This window comes from Pavona decussata, unplaced genomic scaffold (genome assembly GCF_977016875.1).
Source record: "Pavona decussata unplaced genomic scaffold, jaPavDecu1.1 SCAFFOLD_210, whole genome shotgun sequence".
Taxonomy (NCBI): domain Eukaryota; kingdom Metazoa; phylum Cnidaria; class Anthozoa; order Scleractinia; family Agariciidae; genus Pavona; species Pavona decussata.
In genome coordinates this window covers 401,069-417,975 of record NW_028145615.1, presented here as the reverse complement: position 1 = coordinate 417,975, position 16,907 = coordinate 401,069, and the positions used below count along the sequence as shown (strand labels likewise).

Sequence of the window (16,907 nt, the reverse complement as noted above, 5' to 3'; positions counted from 1 at the left end):
CTGGTGTTTTATGCAAAATGTAATTATGTCACTCTGTGTTTGTCAGTGGTAGCTGTAACATTTCACCAATTCTGGCTTTCAAGCAAATATTGTTGAAACATTTTCAGTTGGGACTGTGTCTCCAGACTATAGTTGAGTACCATCCTAACCCTCCTATGTCCTGGTAAACTACAGTCTGTTATTTTGACAAAAAAGTGCTAAGCCAAGGAGAAAGTCATACAATTCCCCATCAGATGTACAATACTTGTACACAGAATGATTTTCTTGCTTATCCTGGAACATACTTCAAATTTGTCAGTGTTCCAGGCAACTTCAAAGTCAGGGAATCAATCAAAAATTTCAAGGGGTCAATAGGCATGGCTCTCTCCTAATCTTGTAAGGTTTAGTAGTATTCCTGGTCAGGAAGATAGCTTTGTCCTGAAGGTTTTGACCTGAGGCCCCTCTAGTGACTTTTTAAACATTTCCCTTGAAATACAGCCACATGTAGCCATTTTCAAAGGAGCATTGTTTCACTTGCCAAGCAGCAGGCAGCTTGCTGACATTGTGTAGTTTTCTAAGGTATCTCTTTCCCATTCAGACACAAGTGTTAAGCCTGCCAAGAGGCCAAAATGTGCGAAAGGTTATCACATATCAAAAAACGCCTACACATTGGTGTACACTCTTCAGGGGGATCAGGACACAGGTAAGAGAATTTTTTACTAGAACCTAATTTGATTATCCTTTAAAGTAATAAGAATTAATACTTGCTTCGTGCTAAAAGGCAACTGACTTCATGGGTCTCCTGTAACATGGATGCAACTTAATATTCTTTTTATTCAGGGAGCAGCTCAGATGTATATGAGAAAGATGAAGTTGAAGTACCTCCACATGTGGAAGAGTTGGTGGTCACAGACAATAGTCGGTTTGAAGATTGGATCAGACAAGTCAAAGAGTTTAGGGTAAGGCGGTATTATTTGCTAATTGGGATAGTAGCTTCAAAGAAGTTTCTTTTTAAAAGCGCTTGTAATTTTCTATTCTTGAACACATGTTTTGAGCATTGAATTGTGACAGCCTGCATTATCAATTCTGATCGAGCTCATATACACACACATCAGGTTTCGGCCCACCTCCTAACAACTTAGTTGTCGTACAAAGTTGTCATAAATTATATGAAAATTCACATTTAGGCGGGTTCAAGTCCTGCTCTGACCACGTGGGTTTGTTTCACGGTAGGCCCGTTTTCAAATCCAAGGCCACGCTCTGTAAATAGCGAACTGATTTGTCTCCCACCAGTTGCGAATTTTAACATATGTTATGTTCAGTGTGTATATTTATTTCACTGATTTTTAATGTCCCCAGTTAGCGCTACAGTGCTAAATTACTTCAACACTTTAATAATGTCATTATTTATTTTTCTTTTCTTGTAGGAATCACTAATAACCAAAGGAAAGGCAAAACAAGCTGAAATAAGGAAACTCTATCAAGAAATGCCAGTGAGTCCAGGTAAGAAGATCAAAGAACTCACATGACGGAAAGTGCATGTTGGAAAATAAAGAAGGGAAAAAAGCTGTTTAAGAATAATTCGGTTGGCATATATGTGTAAAGCAGAAACTCACAGGGGATTTAATACGTGTAACACACGCTCACAGAGTGCAAATATTCATTTTTGCTAAGTACCGTATTTAGCATACTCTGCTTTCATTTTAAACACAGTGTCTTTGTTTCGTACATGAACGGTACCTAACACTGTGCGAGGTTTTTTTGCCATTTTTCAGAAACAGAAACGCATGAATGGATCTCTACAACATGGCTCAAAGGCTGGATGAACGACAAGATTAAAACCCCACCAGTTGATAATTCATCTCTGCTGTGTTCTCATGGAAAGTAAGAATTGTTTTTTTTTTTTTGTACGAGAAGTCTTTTTTCTTGTAATCCCAGGGGATTCTGCCGCCTCTCAACAGTGTCAAGAAGCTTCACTATTTACAAGATGATAAAGGAAATAATCATCAAAGACAAATATTATTGCCTTGATGTGTAAAATTCTCCTTACTAGCCCCATAACAATTATATTAGAACACTGAGAAGAGTATGCTTGTTGATATTCAGGCATTATTGAATCTTTCTAAGCATCCTGTCTTGTGAGCGACCATCTCCATTTTATTGAGCATGTTCATTTAAGCTCTTTTGAATCAGTTGTCAGCAAACCCTGTATTTACAATCGTTTCTTAAACGACCATGTATGATGTTTTGCGATACTGGGACTTGTGACTTACGAGACAACTACATGTGCTAAGATTTTTCAAAGGTGGTAACTCACCATAAACAGGAGTACCTGATGTTCTGCAGGCTGGAATCGACCTGGCTGGGAACTGAATACATTAGACGGTTAACTGGCTGAAACGTATCTAATTATCTAGTTTGCTGAGATTTTTTTATCAAAACACTGGTGCTAGCTGGGTAAAATAATGTCTCGTTTGTTTTTCCTGCCTATCAGGGCCCCTGTCAGGCTCGTAAAAATCGTATTTGACTTTTCGCTCTAACACCGTCTTTACCAATGAAATTTGAAGGCAAGTAGCGTGCCAGGAAATAACAGCAGCTCCACTGTTTTCCATCATGTGTTGTTCTTTCTATCTCTATATCACGCTGTGTATGTCAGCTGTCAATATACGTACACATTATATAAGTATATAAGTACACAATACCTGTTGAAGATTTGACAAGGACATGGCAAGGGACATGAATGAAAACGCTTCTTTCCCTACGATGTCTTCAGGCGACTTGCCAGCCTTAAGATCAAAATGGCTGAAAAAGAGAGAAAAATACAGCCGACAGCGGTACCTCTGGACACTTTGCCGGAGCGTTGTACCATGACGATGCACCACGAGATTTTGGCCCGCGGTTCGCTTTTACCAGCTGGAGATGGTTCTGCGATGCTTTCCGATACCTTGTCCCCGACAAGGCAGTGAGGGAGGGAAAAGTCGGCCCCTAGACCATATGAGACAGATCCCTTTCGTTGACACCTCAGTTCCACCTTACAGACTTAAACTGAGATTCAGCCATGTATATATAAGACAATGTTGTCATTTTGTCTTCCATGTGGTACATTTTGAGGTTTGAGCATGCGCACGGGCTAAGACGATATAATGACCGAAGGATGACTCGTGGTCAAACGACCTGTAGTCTTGGAGGCACCGCTAGTCTTGGACTCCTTTTACCTTGTTTCATTCTTACAATTTTTATTGCTGTTTTCCCGAAAACGATTGCTCCTTCGATTGATTGTTGACATTGTTAAGGGAATCAGGTCGTCACTCAAAGAGCTCTGTGAAAGCCGTTTTGGGCTATTAAGTCAACACTTATTACTGTGCCATGTAATGAAAGTGTGCCACGTTTGTTACTACAACAAGTCAGATGCTACCTTTCGCCTCTTGATGTCTTGTAAAATCAATCCTAACTCTGGATTCGACTGCTGGTAAGATCAATTACCTCGTGATTACCTCGTTATCACAAAGCAGCACAACAAATTGGCAATCCGTGTGTAACCTCCTTCGCTTGCAGGACCTGATGTACGCCGAAAACTCTGATGTCAATGAGATATGGTTGAACCAAAACATCAGCAACTCTGAAATATTGCATTCTGGTTTTACAATATTTACATTGTAGGAGAGATCGGTCTGATCGAGGTGGTGGCGGAGTAGTTATCGTAATCAAAACAGCCTCCTTCAAAGCTGTCAAAGAATTTAAACCTGAATCGGAAGCCGAGCTGCAACAGCTTGAGATCATTTTTGCCGAAATTACTACGCTTACTGGTCAAAGAATTTCATTGTTTTTGCTATAGGACACCCATTGAAGACCCAAGTGTAATGGATGTATTCGATAATTTTCTACATGAAGTTTGTGACCAGTTCGACAATATGGTAATTTCGGGTAACTTTAATTTGCCAGACATCCTCTGGGACTCCATTGACAGCGCATCGGGTGTTAACGAACTAGCCTTTACTGAAAACCTTTACGATCACCTCGCGCGCGCGAGGGTTCACTCGCTTTACTATGGGACTGCTCGTAGTCTCCCCCCTCCCCCCCTCCCCCCCCCCCCCCCTGGTGAGCAGAACGCTCACATTTTAATTTGTTTCGTTGTTTTTGTTTCTTATTTCCGTTTTTTTTTTTTATGTATGCTTACACCAGACTCAATCCAACTCAAGTTGTTAATGCAAAGAGGATCAGCGTCAAGGCGGTGAGTTTCCTCTTTACATTTTACACCCTTAAATAGTGATAGTATTTGACTTTGGGTTGATTTATAATTGCAACGTTAAGTTTTCTTTGCATTAAAATGCAACTGAATCCTTTTTTATGTCCTTCATTTTCCAGGCTGATGAAATATTCCGTAAATATGGTGGACTGCCCAGACTTCAAAGGTAACTAGACTAATTGTGATTTTCGTTTAGCACCATTATTATTTAACAACGACGGCTTATAGACCATAAAATGACGCCATACTGAAAATGTTCAAAACTCAAGTGGAACCACGAACCGTAGGCGAGTGGTTTCACTGCGAAGTTTTGAACATTTAAATATTGAACTAAATATACAATCGCCTGTTTAAACGGACCTTTACATTTGACACTAAAAGCCTGTGGTCACGGTATGAAAAACTCCTCCCTCCCATCCCTCTCATTTCTCCAGCATCCAATCAAAAATACGGCGTCATTTCATCGAAATCGTCAAATGATCTCTTCATTTCCTTTTATCTTCCAGCGACTCTCTTTGTATCAACTGCGTGAAAGAACAGTGCAGAAGAATACGATTTGAAACCCGACTGGCGGACGATTACAAGTTTGTTTCGGATGCCTTAAAATGTCAGTCGTCAAACAGGTAAACTAGCTGTGTGCACACAATGTGTAATTTCATTGATACTGTAAAAGATTGTAGTAAAGCATGTTATGGATAGCATGTCTTTTCAATAAATTTTTTACTCGCTTTTTCCTTTGCAGTACAAACTTCTTTTGGGTTGGCAGAAGATCGCTTCTCAGGTGGAAAGCCTTGGCAGTCGAGCATGAAGGGCTGCGACAGAGCTTGATTGACAGCTGTCAAAATACAGCCAATCACGATACAGAGGAGGAGGACGAGCCTAAAACCAATGGTAGTAAGAATGATGATGTTTGTATGACGGGGAAGGGGAAAGAGTCACCGGAACAAGAGATAGATGAGGAAGAAGACAATGAAGGCGATGCAAAGTTCAATGAAGATTTACTGTGTGAACACGGTAGGTTTGCATAAAGATTCACTGTGTGAACACAGTTAATTGAATGAAGATTTACTGTGTGAACACGGTAGGTTTGCATAAAGATTCACTGTGTGAACACAGTTAATTGAATGAAGATTTGCTGTGTGGACACGGTTGGTTTGCATAAATATTCACTGTGTGAACACAGTTAATTGAAAGAAGATTTGCTATGTGGTTTGCATAGAATTTGCTGTGTGGACACCGTAGGTTTGCATGAAGTAGTAACTATACTCAATCAGCAGTGAAACACCGAAACGTCAACGCTACCTCCAGTAAGAAAACAACAAGAAATACGGTGTTGCACAGGCTATACGTCTTATCTTACTCTTGGAATTGCTTGTTACATTTCAGTGATTTTTCAGCCTATCGTGTCCTTTGTCCAAGTGTTGCTGGATTGTTGTAACATGACAATATCACGCTATAAATTTGTTACGTTACAGGTGACCTTTCCTCGGACGAGTCCTGCCGGCGGCTTGTACCGGAAGTGGTTTGGCTGAGGTTAAAACATTATTTTCGTGATGCTCCTGAGTTTTCAAGCACTCACTCTGTATGCAGATTGTGTCAGGTACAAGTCACATTCAAGCTTTTAGCCACGCAATGTCCTAAGTTTACAGTGTGTAGATTGAGGATGAAATCCTTAAGTGTGACCATTCAAATGAAAGCTACTGAGCAGTACTTTCCTGTGGTACTGCTTATTATACTGCATAAGGTGATTCTAACTTTTGAGTCTGTGGATGGAACGTGTGACCATTAAAATGAAAGCTACTGAGCAGTACTTCCTTGTGGTACTGCTTATTATACTTCACAAGGTGATTCTAACCTTTAATGAATGGAATTCTTAAGTGTGACCATTGATAGGAAGCTTTTGGGCTCAATAGTGATCAGCATCAAACTTCTCCATATGATGTTATTGGTTAGCCGTGACGAGAGGTCACGAGAATAAGCGGCATAATTACAAAAGATAAGTATTGTTGGCGACCATTGACGGGAGGCAATGGTCTGTACCAGAGGAGGTTGGACACGGTTCGAAAGGCATGCTGGGACGAGTTGTAGGTTCGAGGTCAGTTGTAACAAACCTTCGTGCTGTGCGGATCTCAAGGAATGACAAATTTTCGCTTCAAAAAGGCAGAAAATCGATTAATTCGGCAATTTATTCGATGAGTTTTCTCCGGTTACCGTTAGCACACATCGACTGACTAATTTAATGCTCAAAACGTTGGGTTTATACGGCGATCCTAGCGATCGATCGATCGAAAGCCGGTACAGCCGAAACTGCTCCATGTAATCAGTGTAATTACCACTTCCATACAATTGCAAAACCAATCCTGTCGTCCTTCTATGAAATCGTACCTTTTGAATTATAATGTACGATCACGGGCTCGAAAATCTGGCATTGAAATATTCAGAGTTCATAACTACTGGAATCCAATTCTGGTGGAAATAGCCGAATATTATAATACGAAATGAAGTAAACAAGGATTGTAGGGAAATGAAGATTTTCACGGCCTTACTGGATAGGAATTTTGTTTAACCATTCTGTATACTGGTTGCCAATAAGACTGGGACATGGAAATAAGCTCTCACACAAGTTCAGCTTGCAAGAGTCATGGATTTTAGCCACACAGGAGTACTAAATATGTTTGATATAACAAGTTCTTCAATAATAATTTGTTTTATTACATCACATGTTGCATGAGGGAAATGAAAACATCAAATTGATCTTGAATGAAATAAGTCAAAAAACCTTGTAAACAATGCCAAATACTCTACCTTCCTTTACTGGGCAGACCCTTACTTTGTATGAAAGAGTCAGTGTACTGTATTTGATCGAGGTGAGGGGCGCTGGGTGCATCTCTCTCTCTTAGTCCTTTGAGCCCCCAGTGGGGCATAGGGCCTGGGTGCATGCTCCCTCTTTAATTATATATTCAAAAGAAAATAAGCCCTTTTAATACAAACATCAATACACAAAACAATGTTATGGAGATTATGTACATTAGTACCCTCAAACATAGAGTGTGAAAGCCAAATAGTAAGTTGGTAAGGAATCACAAATGAACAATAAAAATTCAGAGTAAGTACAAATAGCTGCTCAAAAAAGGTATCTCGTTTCCATAGTCTAACAAACTATGATAGCACACAATATAAAAATATTGACTTCACAAAAGTTTTGCCCCCCCTCCCCTCCCTTTCCCATTACTATAGTGGTCCAGCCTTATGAAAAACTCCAAAAAACCTGTGAGCAATATTCTCTTTAATCTTGGAGAGTTTTAGTTCAGTACTAACAAGCAGGGCTACCAACTATCAAATCTGTTTTTATTTTATTTTAATAATAACAATCACATTAATAATGAAAACTGCTGTACATATTGCACATGTGATTCATAACTTGGCAAAAGGGCACAGTATTATAGTCACACTAGATGTCCTCCTCTCCTTTACATGTACTAGTCACTCATAAACTAAGGGTCTGTTTACATCGAAGTGTATTTTGTACACCAATGTGAAGGTGGATGACTCGACATAGTTTGCAGAGCATACCAGAGATTTCAGCTACTGACAATAGTCAAGTGCAATTAAGATCAAATAAGCATACATCTACTTTGAAGGTCATCTTGCAAATCAGCTGTCAATCCCTTTTATCAACAACACAAATTACATACAATTTATACACAATTATATATTTATACAATAAGCACAGAGGTAATAAGTCAAATCATCAATAGAGATTTCATATATGCTTGACTTTTGATGTAAAATACATGCCTGAAGTGACTAAATATTTTTTTTGTATGGGAATATATGGAAATTTATACAGTCAGTTATGCATAGAGTGTATACAGCTCAGGCATGCAAATTGTTGTACAAAGCATACAAGATATACTTTAAAAGTATAAGTAGAATGTAATTTCTGCACAACTGATTCTTAATTTATGGAACTAAGTCGCAAGTGGTTCCCCTTTTTAGTTATTAATTTCTCTGTGGATCTGTGCTTGTGATAATTAACTTTAAGTTTCTCTCGTCAAACCAACGGATATGTTTGCCCACGTACAAGCAACAAAACAATGCTTCCAATTATTCCATCTATTCTCCTCGTAGTTGGTTAGCTTTTTCTCAGTTGGACTACCCACTGGCCGCTTGCTCGTCATGATTTTACCTGGTGAAATGAAGAACCGGTAGTTAAATTTGATTTTTTTAAACCACGAGATTACGCGGACTGCATTCAAAATTCGCGGGTTCTTCGTCACGTTTCATGGCGTGAAAGGCAAATAGTGGCAAAAATCCAACTACTTCAACATCGTATAATTCACTAACCAAAGAGGCGCTTAGGGGCGCCTGATCATTTTCTATTAAGAAATTAACCTTCTTTGGAATGGATATTAATTTTGAAGTCTGAGAAGCTTGAGTTTGGAGAGAAATTGACAAAATGTAACATCAACTCAAATTTCACGAAGCGCAACAAAGGCCGACAATGAAGCACCGAAGTCGAGCCCTAACTTGTCTTAGAAATTAAGTTTAGAGTCGAAAAGTTTCCTGCAACTAGACCAGTACCAACTCGAACGTGTCCTGTGGGTTTGAAATTGCAAAGCTAAAAACAAGTACGTTAAATGATTAATATTGATACTCACTTCTTCCTAAAAGCCCGCCATGTTGATTTCATGACCACGATAAAAGGGCGTTCGTGATTCGCTAATGCGACCAACAATAATGCCTTTCGAACCGTGTCCAACCTCCTCTGGGTCTGTACACCATGCATTGGTCTATGAAGGGGCTACAGCGTCTTCTAAGGCTGTGCAGCTCAATCCTGAAACAACAGACTTTTCCACAGTTTCTGCAGGTGAAGGTGGCCGTCAGCGGTTGTGCGGCAATATAGTCCTCTATCGCCTGCGCTCTCTCCTCTCTTTGCACTACTCTTCCCTTTTCTCCTTGCCCCCTCTTCCTCTACCCTCTTCTCCTTGTCCCCTCCCCCTCTACCCTCGCGCCTGCTTTGAGAGCCTGCCTTTAGCTGCTGCGATTCCCTGCTATGGCTTCCCAATATGACAACTATACATGTTCGTGAAACAACTTCTTACAACTAGTACTATATGAAGTGTTAGGAGCCCACTAATGAGAATTCCCATGCTGATATCTACAGGCAGAGGATGAGGAGGAGCGACAGAAGACTGAAGTTTACAGATTACTAGCTTCAGAACAAAGATCTGCCTTCAGTCACCTGTATAACGATAGAAATCGGCCGCAGTTTGATAGTGAAGTAAGTAGATAAGAATTATATGTATGGGCTCTGAGCGTGCTGTGCTCTGTGCAGGTGCCGAGAATTGCAAAACAAAAACAACAACAACCACTGCGTGGAATTTGAATTGAAACTTAAACCCCTTACTTCAACTCTAGCTGTGAAGTCCTAAAGCTAAGTTGCCAGGCCTGTTGGATACGTCCCAGGCTTCTCTGAGCCACCAGAAGTTGTCATTGTGTAGCTCAGTGATGCGTCAGTATCTGGCCGGTGTGTCGAGGATCATGGGAGTCGTTCAGCCTGAGCAATATTGGTCTTTCAATTCGGAGTCTTTAGAATTATTTCCCCCCCCCCCCCCCCCAAAAAAAAAAAACAAAAACAAAAACAAAACAAACAAACAAAAAAAACCAACTCGTAAAAGTTTTACGATGGCCCATAATTTCTTCCGATCCTTGTGCCCTAGAGTAAAATTAGCGTGTTCTCGTTTTTTTCCTAGGACCCACTCGTTGCCTGTGCCATTTCAAAAGGTTTTATAGACCAGTGGAAGCAGTTTGTAAGGTATTGTGAGTGTAAATTTGCCTTAGGAATCACCTAATCGACTAATTATCTTATCTTGGATCTGGAAGAAAAAGTTTGAAAACTGAGAAATACTTGGAAGGTGATAAATTGTCACTACTTGCGCTCAAAAGAAGTAAGAATGGCGAATCGACATTTCACGGCAGAACAAATGTCATGTAGAGACTTCATAAAATACCTTTGTATCCCTTACATTTCAAACATTACAGCAAATAATGGAAAGGGGAAAGAGCGGCTTTCTTCAGAACTTGACTTCCAAGGAGATGGGGATTGTCAGCGAAAAGAGCTTTCGCGGTATTAATATCGGTCTTAAATTTTGTATGAATAACTCTTGTCTCAAGGTCTACTAATTTTGTTTCACCAGGTACCCAAAAGGGAATGTCCCACCAGAGAGTATCAGGAATGCCCCTCTTCTGTGTCCCCATGAAAAGTTCCTATTTAATCCCGAGTGCGATGTTGAGGACAATGGAGCGAGCGAAGAGTAAGCCATTGTTGCATTTGAATGAATACCGTAATTAAGAAAGGCTATGGATCATTGTAGCATCGAAACAGCATACAGGGTTTTTTTTCCAGGTTGTCTGGAGTTGGTATCTCCAAATTCGAGCTTGCTGTTTAATTGTTCAGTGTGTATCTGGTTTAGTTGTTCTACTAAACTTGCCCACCATCCCTTGGTACAGGTTGTGTTACGTTTGGCAACACGAGTGGAATGCGCTCACCCAAATCTACCCGTACGATCACGTGATCTGCGTGAGAAGCAATGTAACGGAAGACGCCATGAGAGATCTGGTGACTAATCCTGGTAGGTGTCATAGTGAGCGGTGAAGCCGCGGGTTTCTAGCGGTTGAGACGAGGCTCCAAACTGGGGCCTAATTCACAAAAATGCGTTAAAAAAAAAGAACCGCATACATTTTGATGGGTTTACGCCAAGAAAAAAAGAAAAACGTTGATGAAAACGAAGGCTATGTGAAGGCTAGGTGGACTTTCAAAAAGCTTCGTTTCGAAAATACAAATTTAAATATTAGTGAGTGGATGGGTGGAAAGAGACATTTGAAAAGCTCATGCCATTTTTGATCTTTTCGGTGTGTACGGCGGTTAGAATGCGTTGTCGTGTGTGGACAGGAAAAAACGACTCCAAAATGCTAGTGTGGACAAAATTGTTTAGTTCCCTTTCCTTTCCGGCCAAATCGAAACGGAGACGCTCGAAACGCCCTCAGCCCTTTAAAAAAAAATGGGAATTTTAGTGGATTCCGCGGGGTGGCTCTTCCATTCAATTGGAATTGGAATTTGGAAATATTGGTTTTTGTGGAGGGAGGAAAACCGGAGTACCCGGAGTAAAACCCTCAGAGCAAGGACGAGAACCAACAACAAACTAAACCCACATATGACACCGAGACCGGGAATCGCCGAACCCGAGCCACATTGGTGGGAGGCGAGTGCTCTCACCACTGCCCCACCCCACCCCCCCCTCCCCCACCATTTAAGCTCCAATATCAATATGCATATTCTCCTCCATGGTTTATAGATTGCTTTTGATACTAGTTGGGAGAATTTGGTTAAGCATCATGACATTCTATCTTAAATGATCATTTCCTTCATTAGAAGTACTAATCAGAGTAAGGAGAAATGAGATGCCCGTCACTATTGCGCAGGGCGGGAATATCACAGTCTCCTTTGAACTCTTTATTTCAGAAGTGTGTACGGAGTGTTCCACGGCGCGGATACAAGCACGAGCCAAACACGTGGAAAATTACCGCTATGGTACTATTTATGTGCGCAAACTCACCAAGGATCACAGCGAAAAGGACATCGAGCAAGTCTTAAATGATGTAAGCATTCCGATCTGATTTTTGTCCTTTACACCCTGATTTTGCTCAGTAGCTAGCTGCCTTCGCTTTTTTTCTGACTACAGATCTGTTCAATTTAATATTGGTACTTGTGTTATTTCCATCGCTACCTCAGTACAGAGGCCAAAACCAGCTTTTTTGCTGAGGTTCGCTGTTGTAGAGGTTCGGCTGTAGTGACTTAACGCTTGATTTTTTTTTTTTGGGCAGAGCTCCTTGAGCAGAGATGGCGAGTCATTCGATCCAGATTTTCAGGTTAGCTTTATCCGTATTGTGCACAAAGATTTTCAGACTTCTTCCAGGTTTGTTCGTAAGGGCAGAAGGAGGGAGCGGGGAGGTGCCGGAAATGCTTGAATTGAAAACTGAGATTTCAAGGGTCGGTCGTTATTTTGTTTGGACAAATGCGAGAGGGATAGATACGGTATGTTGCGTACGAAAGTTTGGCGAGATGAGTACCCTTACTTACCACTGCGCTATCCCTGCTCCCCCTCTTTTTATTGATCATCATTGGCTCTTCACCAGAGCTTTAACATGTAAGTGAGTCTGGGCTGAGCTGAACACGGGTAGCAGTTTCGCCTGTCGTTAAGTAAAGTTTGTTGTACAAATGGCTCCATTTTTTCATCTTTTTGCAGACACCACCAGAAAGCAAGAAACCAAAGCTTAACGGCGACTCTCGACGGAGAAGTTCCAGGTACCGTGAATTTACTGAATTCTGTTTTACTTCCTTCCCATCTTGTGTTGTGTATGGAGTCCTCTACTGAATTTTCTTTTAACTTTTGTGACAGACACCGCAAACAACGCGGGGAAGTTTCACTGACAGTTGGATCCACGGAGACTTTGCGAGATGTAAAATTGCAGGTAAACATCAGTGTGTGGTGGCAAGTTTGTTTAGTGTGATTGGAGACAGTCCTCGAGGTCCGTTTACACAGGCTGATTGTGATGCGATATTCGCGGCGATTTTAAGCTTCGACCTTTCTAATCTGGTTCAGGTGTGAACGACAGGCGATTTTGCATCGACTTTACTCTTACTTCTTTATTCTTACCTCTTTCACTCTGCGATTTTGAGAACGGTGCCGAAGGTGTGGTGAAAACATTCTGATTGGCCGTTTTCATACCAGGACTCATTATCGGTCTGGAAGAACTTGAGCAAACATTTGTTGTTCGTCTGGTTATGCGTCTGTAGTATAAAGACGGGCACAAGACGCATTATCCGTCTGGACGGACTGTATCAGAACGACGCACAACGGAAGATAGTTCGTCCAGACGCATAATGCGTCTTGTGCCTGTCTTTATACTACAGACGCATAACCAGACAATCAACAAATGTTTGCCCGGCCAACTTCGTCCAGACGGATAATGCGGCCTTTAGTTGCAAACGGCCATTAAGTCCGTCAAATTCCCCTTGGGCATCGTCCTTGAAGCGTTCTTGCGTGATGTAGCGGTAACACATGATTCTCTCATGCAAACGTGTTCTATACCTTTCAGCTGAAGTATTTTCCTTTGTTTTTCAGCTGATGAAGTGTTTTTCAGTGATGCCGATGGATCAGCATCTCACGTTAAACGGTATTGCACTTACCGAAGATGAAGCTACACTCATCTCCTTAGGAATCAGACCGGGATCTTTATTACTGCTTAAGGTTGGCTGTTCTTTTTCTGTGATTGTTGTTGTTGTTCTCAGTACAGCAGCCGAGATGCCCGAAAGAGCCGGATTTTTCGACTTAATTACCAATAAACCAAGCAGCACTTGGTGCGGTGCTAGCAACCCCTTCCTGGACATGTGTGAGCTCACGTTCTTATCTCAAGGAATTTCCTCGCATTTTGGCGATCAAAAAAGTAAAAATAAAAGAAGAATGAAAGAAAACTTGTCAAGTCATTACTTGACGCGCAAAGGTGTTGCTCAATTCGCATAGACGGCCTCGTCCCCAGTTGTTTTCGGTCCTCAATCGAATGTGACGTGAACACAAGTTTCCGACATAAAGTTCGCTTGTTCGATGAGCGCATTGAGTCCAGCGGGCTTGCACCTGTTCTAAAGCTCTATTTTCACTGGACCCTGATAACCTGCAGCTACGTTGTTTTTAGGGCTGGAAACATTGTTCTGTTTTTCGTTCTTTTGTTATAATGTGAGCCGTTGCCAATGAGTAAGAATTCTGGGACAATTTCGAGAAAACCAACTCAAGGGCACTGGGAAACGTGAATTAGTTTTGTGGGAGCTGTCGTCAAATTCTGATTGGATTATTGAACTCACGAAAGAATGCGACCTAATTAAAAGTGGCCACACTTCTGTACATATTTAATGTCACAAAAAGAGGGTGGATAAATAACACTGCCCTATTAAGTTATTTATTTATTTATTTATTTATTAATTATTTATTAGCATCTGTATTAGAAAACTCAGTCTTGCCCTGAAGGAGATTTATTTTCAAACTTGTCACTGCAGATTGATGAACCACAGGGCGCCATTACTCAGGACGCCTTACCAGGTATGCAGACTTTTATTTCTTTCTATTGATATAGTGAAGGACCTGCTGTTCATTTTCAACTGAAATGGCTGGCACTTCGGTATGATTTTGTAACTCTCTTCCGTTCGTTCTTTTATAGTGAGCAGTGCACCAGAGGAAGGTTTCAAGGGTAAGCTTCAACATATCAGTTCTTCGTACTAATTGTTCAGTTTAGTACAAAGGGTTTCCCTTTTCTCGTTGTCCGCGTGAAGCCTGGGACTGAACGGCGAAGTGTTATCGTTGACGTCACCGCACGAAGATAGAATCCAGCCGAACTCTTGGTTACTTGGCTGCTATTTGTCATAATTTTTTTCTTTTAGTTTAGATATGGTGGCAGTCTATTCATTCGTACAAGCGAAACAACAAAACAAGCTCAGTATGATCAGGACTTAGATACATGATCAATAACTTGCATAGCAGACGCTTGGGTAACTGGAGGTGGAGTTTGGCGCGAGGGCACATTAGCGAAGGAGCCCGCTCGAATAGCCCCTTTCAGAGCCCGCATTATTTTCAGGTCCGAGAGAAAATTATGATTGGTCGGGAGCATCCCTAGGGAACAATCTGACGCTGGATATTCAAGTCGTGTTAACGTTGTGATGGTTAAACGCAAATGCCTGCTTTCTGATGCAAGGTACATTACTAACTACTTGCATATTCATTTTATAGGCACTGGTTTGTTGGGGCATTCTTTATAAACTAAAAAAGAGCTTGGCGTCCACAACGACTGGCCAACGGAGGAAGATAAAAAGAAACTTGAGGAACGAGAGGGAAAAAAACCCACCGAAACTTGGAAAGAAGTTTTAAAATCTGTTTTATGTCAAGTTACAAACTGGGGTGTAAATACTACTCGGCATAGTATTGTTCTCAGTAATAATCAGAGTTCAATTTCAATGTAATTTATAGTATGAAATGGAAAGAAAATAAAATAAAAGATCTAGTTTAGCAATGCACGTTTTGTGACAAGATTGAACAATGTTGAAATAAAGGATTTTCAACAATAAGAGCCTGGTTGTGAATTTTTTTATTTATTTATTTATTTTTTTGCTTAAACAGTCAAAACGTGACTCAAAAGTTTACTGTGATTTTTGTATGTGATATAAAACCGTTGATCTTTTTGCCTGAAGGTTAAAAGGATACCTGTTTGCCAAAAAACTGAGTCCACCGTATGGGCCACACAAGGGAAACTGCTGCTTTTAGCAGTAATTAACTCAGTCGCACGGTTTCCAACGTTCATAAAACCAAAGCAACTACTCTGGCCAATCACGAGATATATGTAAACAGCGCAATGAGCCAATCAGAACTCGAAGCAAATACATGCTGCCGGCGCGGAGCGCGGGAAAACGCGTGCAACGCACGATTGGTTTTGGTTTTACTTCTCATTGGTTGAGAAAGTGGCGCGAATTTTGCGAACCAATCACAGAGCAAAGTAAAGCTAAACCAACGCAAACGCGATTTACGTTCGACACGCAAATTCAAAACCGCTCTAAAAAACAGTAAAGGTATTACTATAAAGTAAATCCACCAGTCTCTGGTCGGTTCTCGCCCAAGGTAACCTACAGTTCATGTGTTTCAGCGCTCTAACAGTTTTTTGTACGAGTTCCACTGAGGTGTCCACGCCAATGTACCTAAGGTAGTACCTTGGGTCGAACTCTCCACATCTTCCCAATGCCCCAGTCTGTCTAGGTCCTGGTATATGGCTATCTTTTCCTCTTCTATTTCCCTTACTCTGGGACTGCTATATCAATTATTTGGTACCTCTGCTCTCGCTTGTTCACATCTAACAAATCAGGTCTTTCTTGCTTTGATCTCATGGTCGGTCGGTCAGGATGTTATAGTCCTATAGTAATTTGAAGTTCTCGCTCTCCAGGATGCTCTCCGGTACACGTTCAAACCATTATCCCCCTCGCTGAAAACCGCAGTAAGCCTTGTTACATTGTCGTGACTCCTCTTATACTTCAAGTGGGGTAGAACAATCAACTCTCGCCTTGCTGACACCCCGCTATTACGGACAGGAGCTAAATCCTCGACCGAAACTACAAAGAAATGCATGGAAATGGCTCCCCACGAAAACGGACGAGTACAATGTCGGTGATGTAAGCAAACTCTCCGGGCTCTCCACTGTCCGCTATACGTTAACTGTAAAAAATATTCTCCCAAGACTAATTTTAAACAAATGCTTTAATATCAATAATAAAACAAGCCTTGTTTCCCATTCTTCCAGTATATCTGGCGGCATTGCGCAAGCTAAGGCAAGTGGTGCAGGGGCAAAGGCTTGTCGAAGCCGCTAAGAGAATGGGGAGGAGGCAAGTTTGAACTTCTATCCTCGCGGCTTCCACACTCATTTTAGCCGCTACACCACCTGAAGTTTCCTTTTGTTCGAACAGTACCTATAGCTCTGAAGGCAAATTTCTTAAACGAATGGAGATAAAACGTTGGCGTCACTAACACTGTCGCGGTGGATGTCCACTGAAAGTCAACTAGAACACAAATCTTAAAAGATGACCATT

At 41.2% G+C, this 16,907-nt stretch overlaps 1 protein-coding gene across 2 annotated transcripts in view; it reads left to right on the top strand.

Annotated features, from left to right (window-relative positions):
• Positions 1–16,907, top strand: part of LOC146460582 (ubiquitin carboxyl-terminal hydrolase 48-like) — a 67,869-nt gene that overhangs the window by 9,690 nt on the left and 41,272 nt on the right. Inside the window, exons 15-35 of one of the 2 annotated variants that reach the window (XM_085087921.1) lie at positions 578–682; positions 820–938; positions 1,407–1,482; positions 1,755–1,863; positions 4,162–4,210; positions 4,345–4,391; positions 4,732–4,848; positions 4,968–5,239; positions 5,701–5,825; positions 9,393–9,509; positions 9,982–10,043; positions 10,426–10,542; positions 10,739–10,860; positions 11,751–11,887; positions 12,113–12,157; positions 12,535–12,593; positions 12,688–12,760; positions 13,414–13,539; positions 14,340–14,382; positions 14,501–14,530; positions 15,067–15,401. In XM_085087921.1, coding sequence (XP_084944047.1) covers positions 578–682; positions 820–938; positions 1,407–1,482; positions 1,755–1,863; positions 4,162–4,210; positions 4,345–4,391; positions 4,732–4,848; positions 4,968–5,239; positions 5,701–5,825; positions 9,393–9,509; positions 9,982–10,043; positions 10,426–10,542; positions 10,739–10,860; positions 11,751–11,887; positions 12,113–12,157; positions 12,535–12,593; positions 12,688–12,760; positions 13,414–13,539; positions 14,340–14,382; positions 14,501–14,530; positions 15,067–15,095 — 1,979 coding nt within the window. In that variant the 3' untranslated portion in view covers positions 15,096–15,401. Of the gene's footprint in view, positions 1–577; positions 683–819; positions 939–1,406; positions 1,483–1,754; positions 1,864–4,161; positions 4,211–4,344; positions 4,392–4,731; positions 4,849–4,967; positions 5,240–5,700; positions 5,826–9,392; positions 9,510–9,981; positions 10,044–10,425; positions 10,543–10,738; positions 10,861–11,750; positions 11,888–12,112; positions 12,158–12,534; positions 12,594–12,687; positions 12,761–13,413; positions 13,540–14,339; positions 14,383–14,500; positions 14,531–15,066; positions 15,402–16,907 lie in introns of those variants that run through there. The other variant, XR_014857585.1, reaches the window with a different exon arrangement.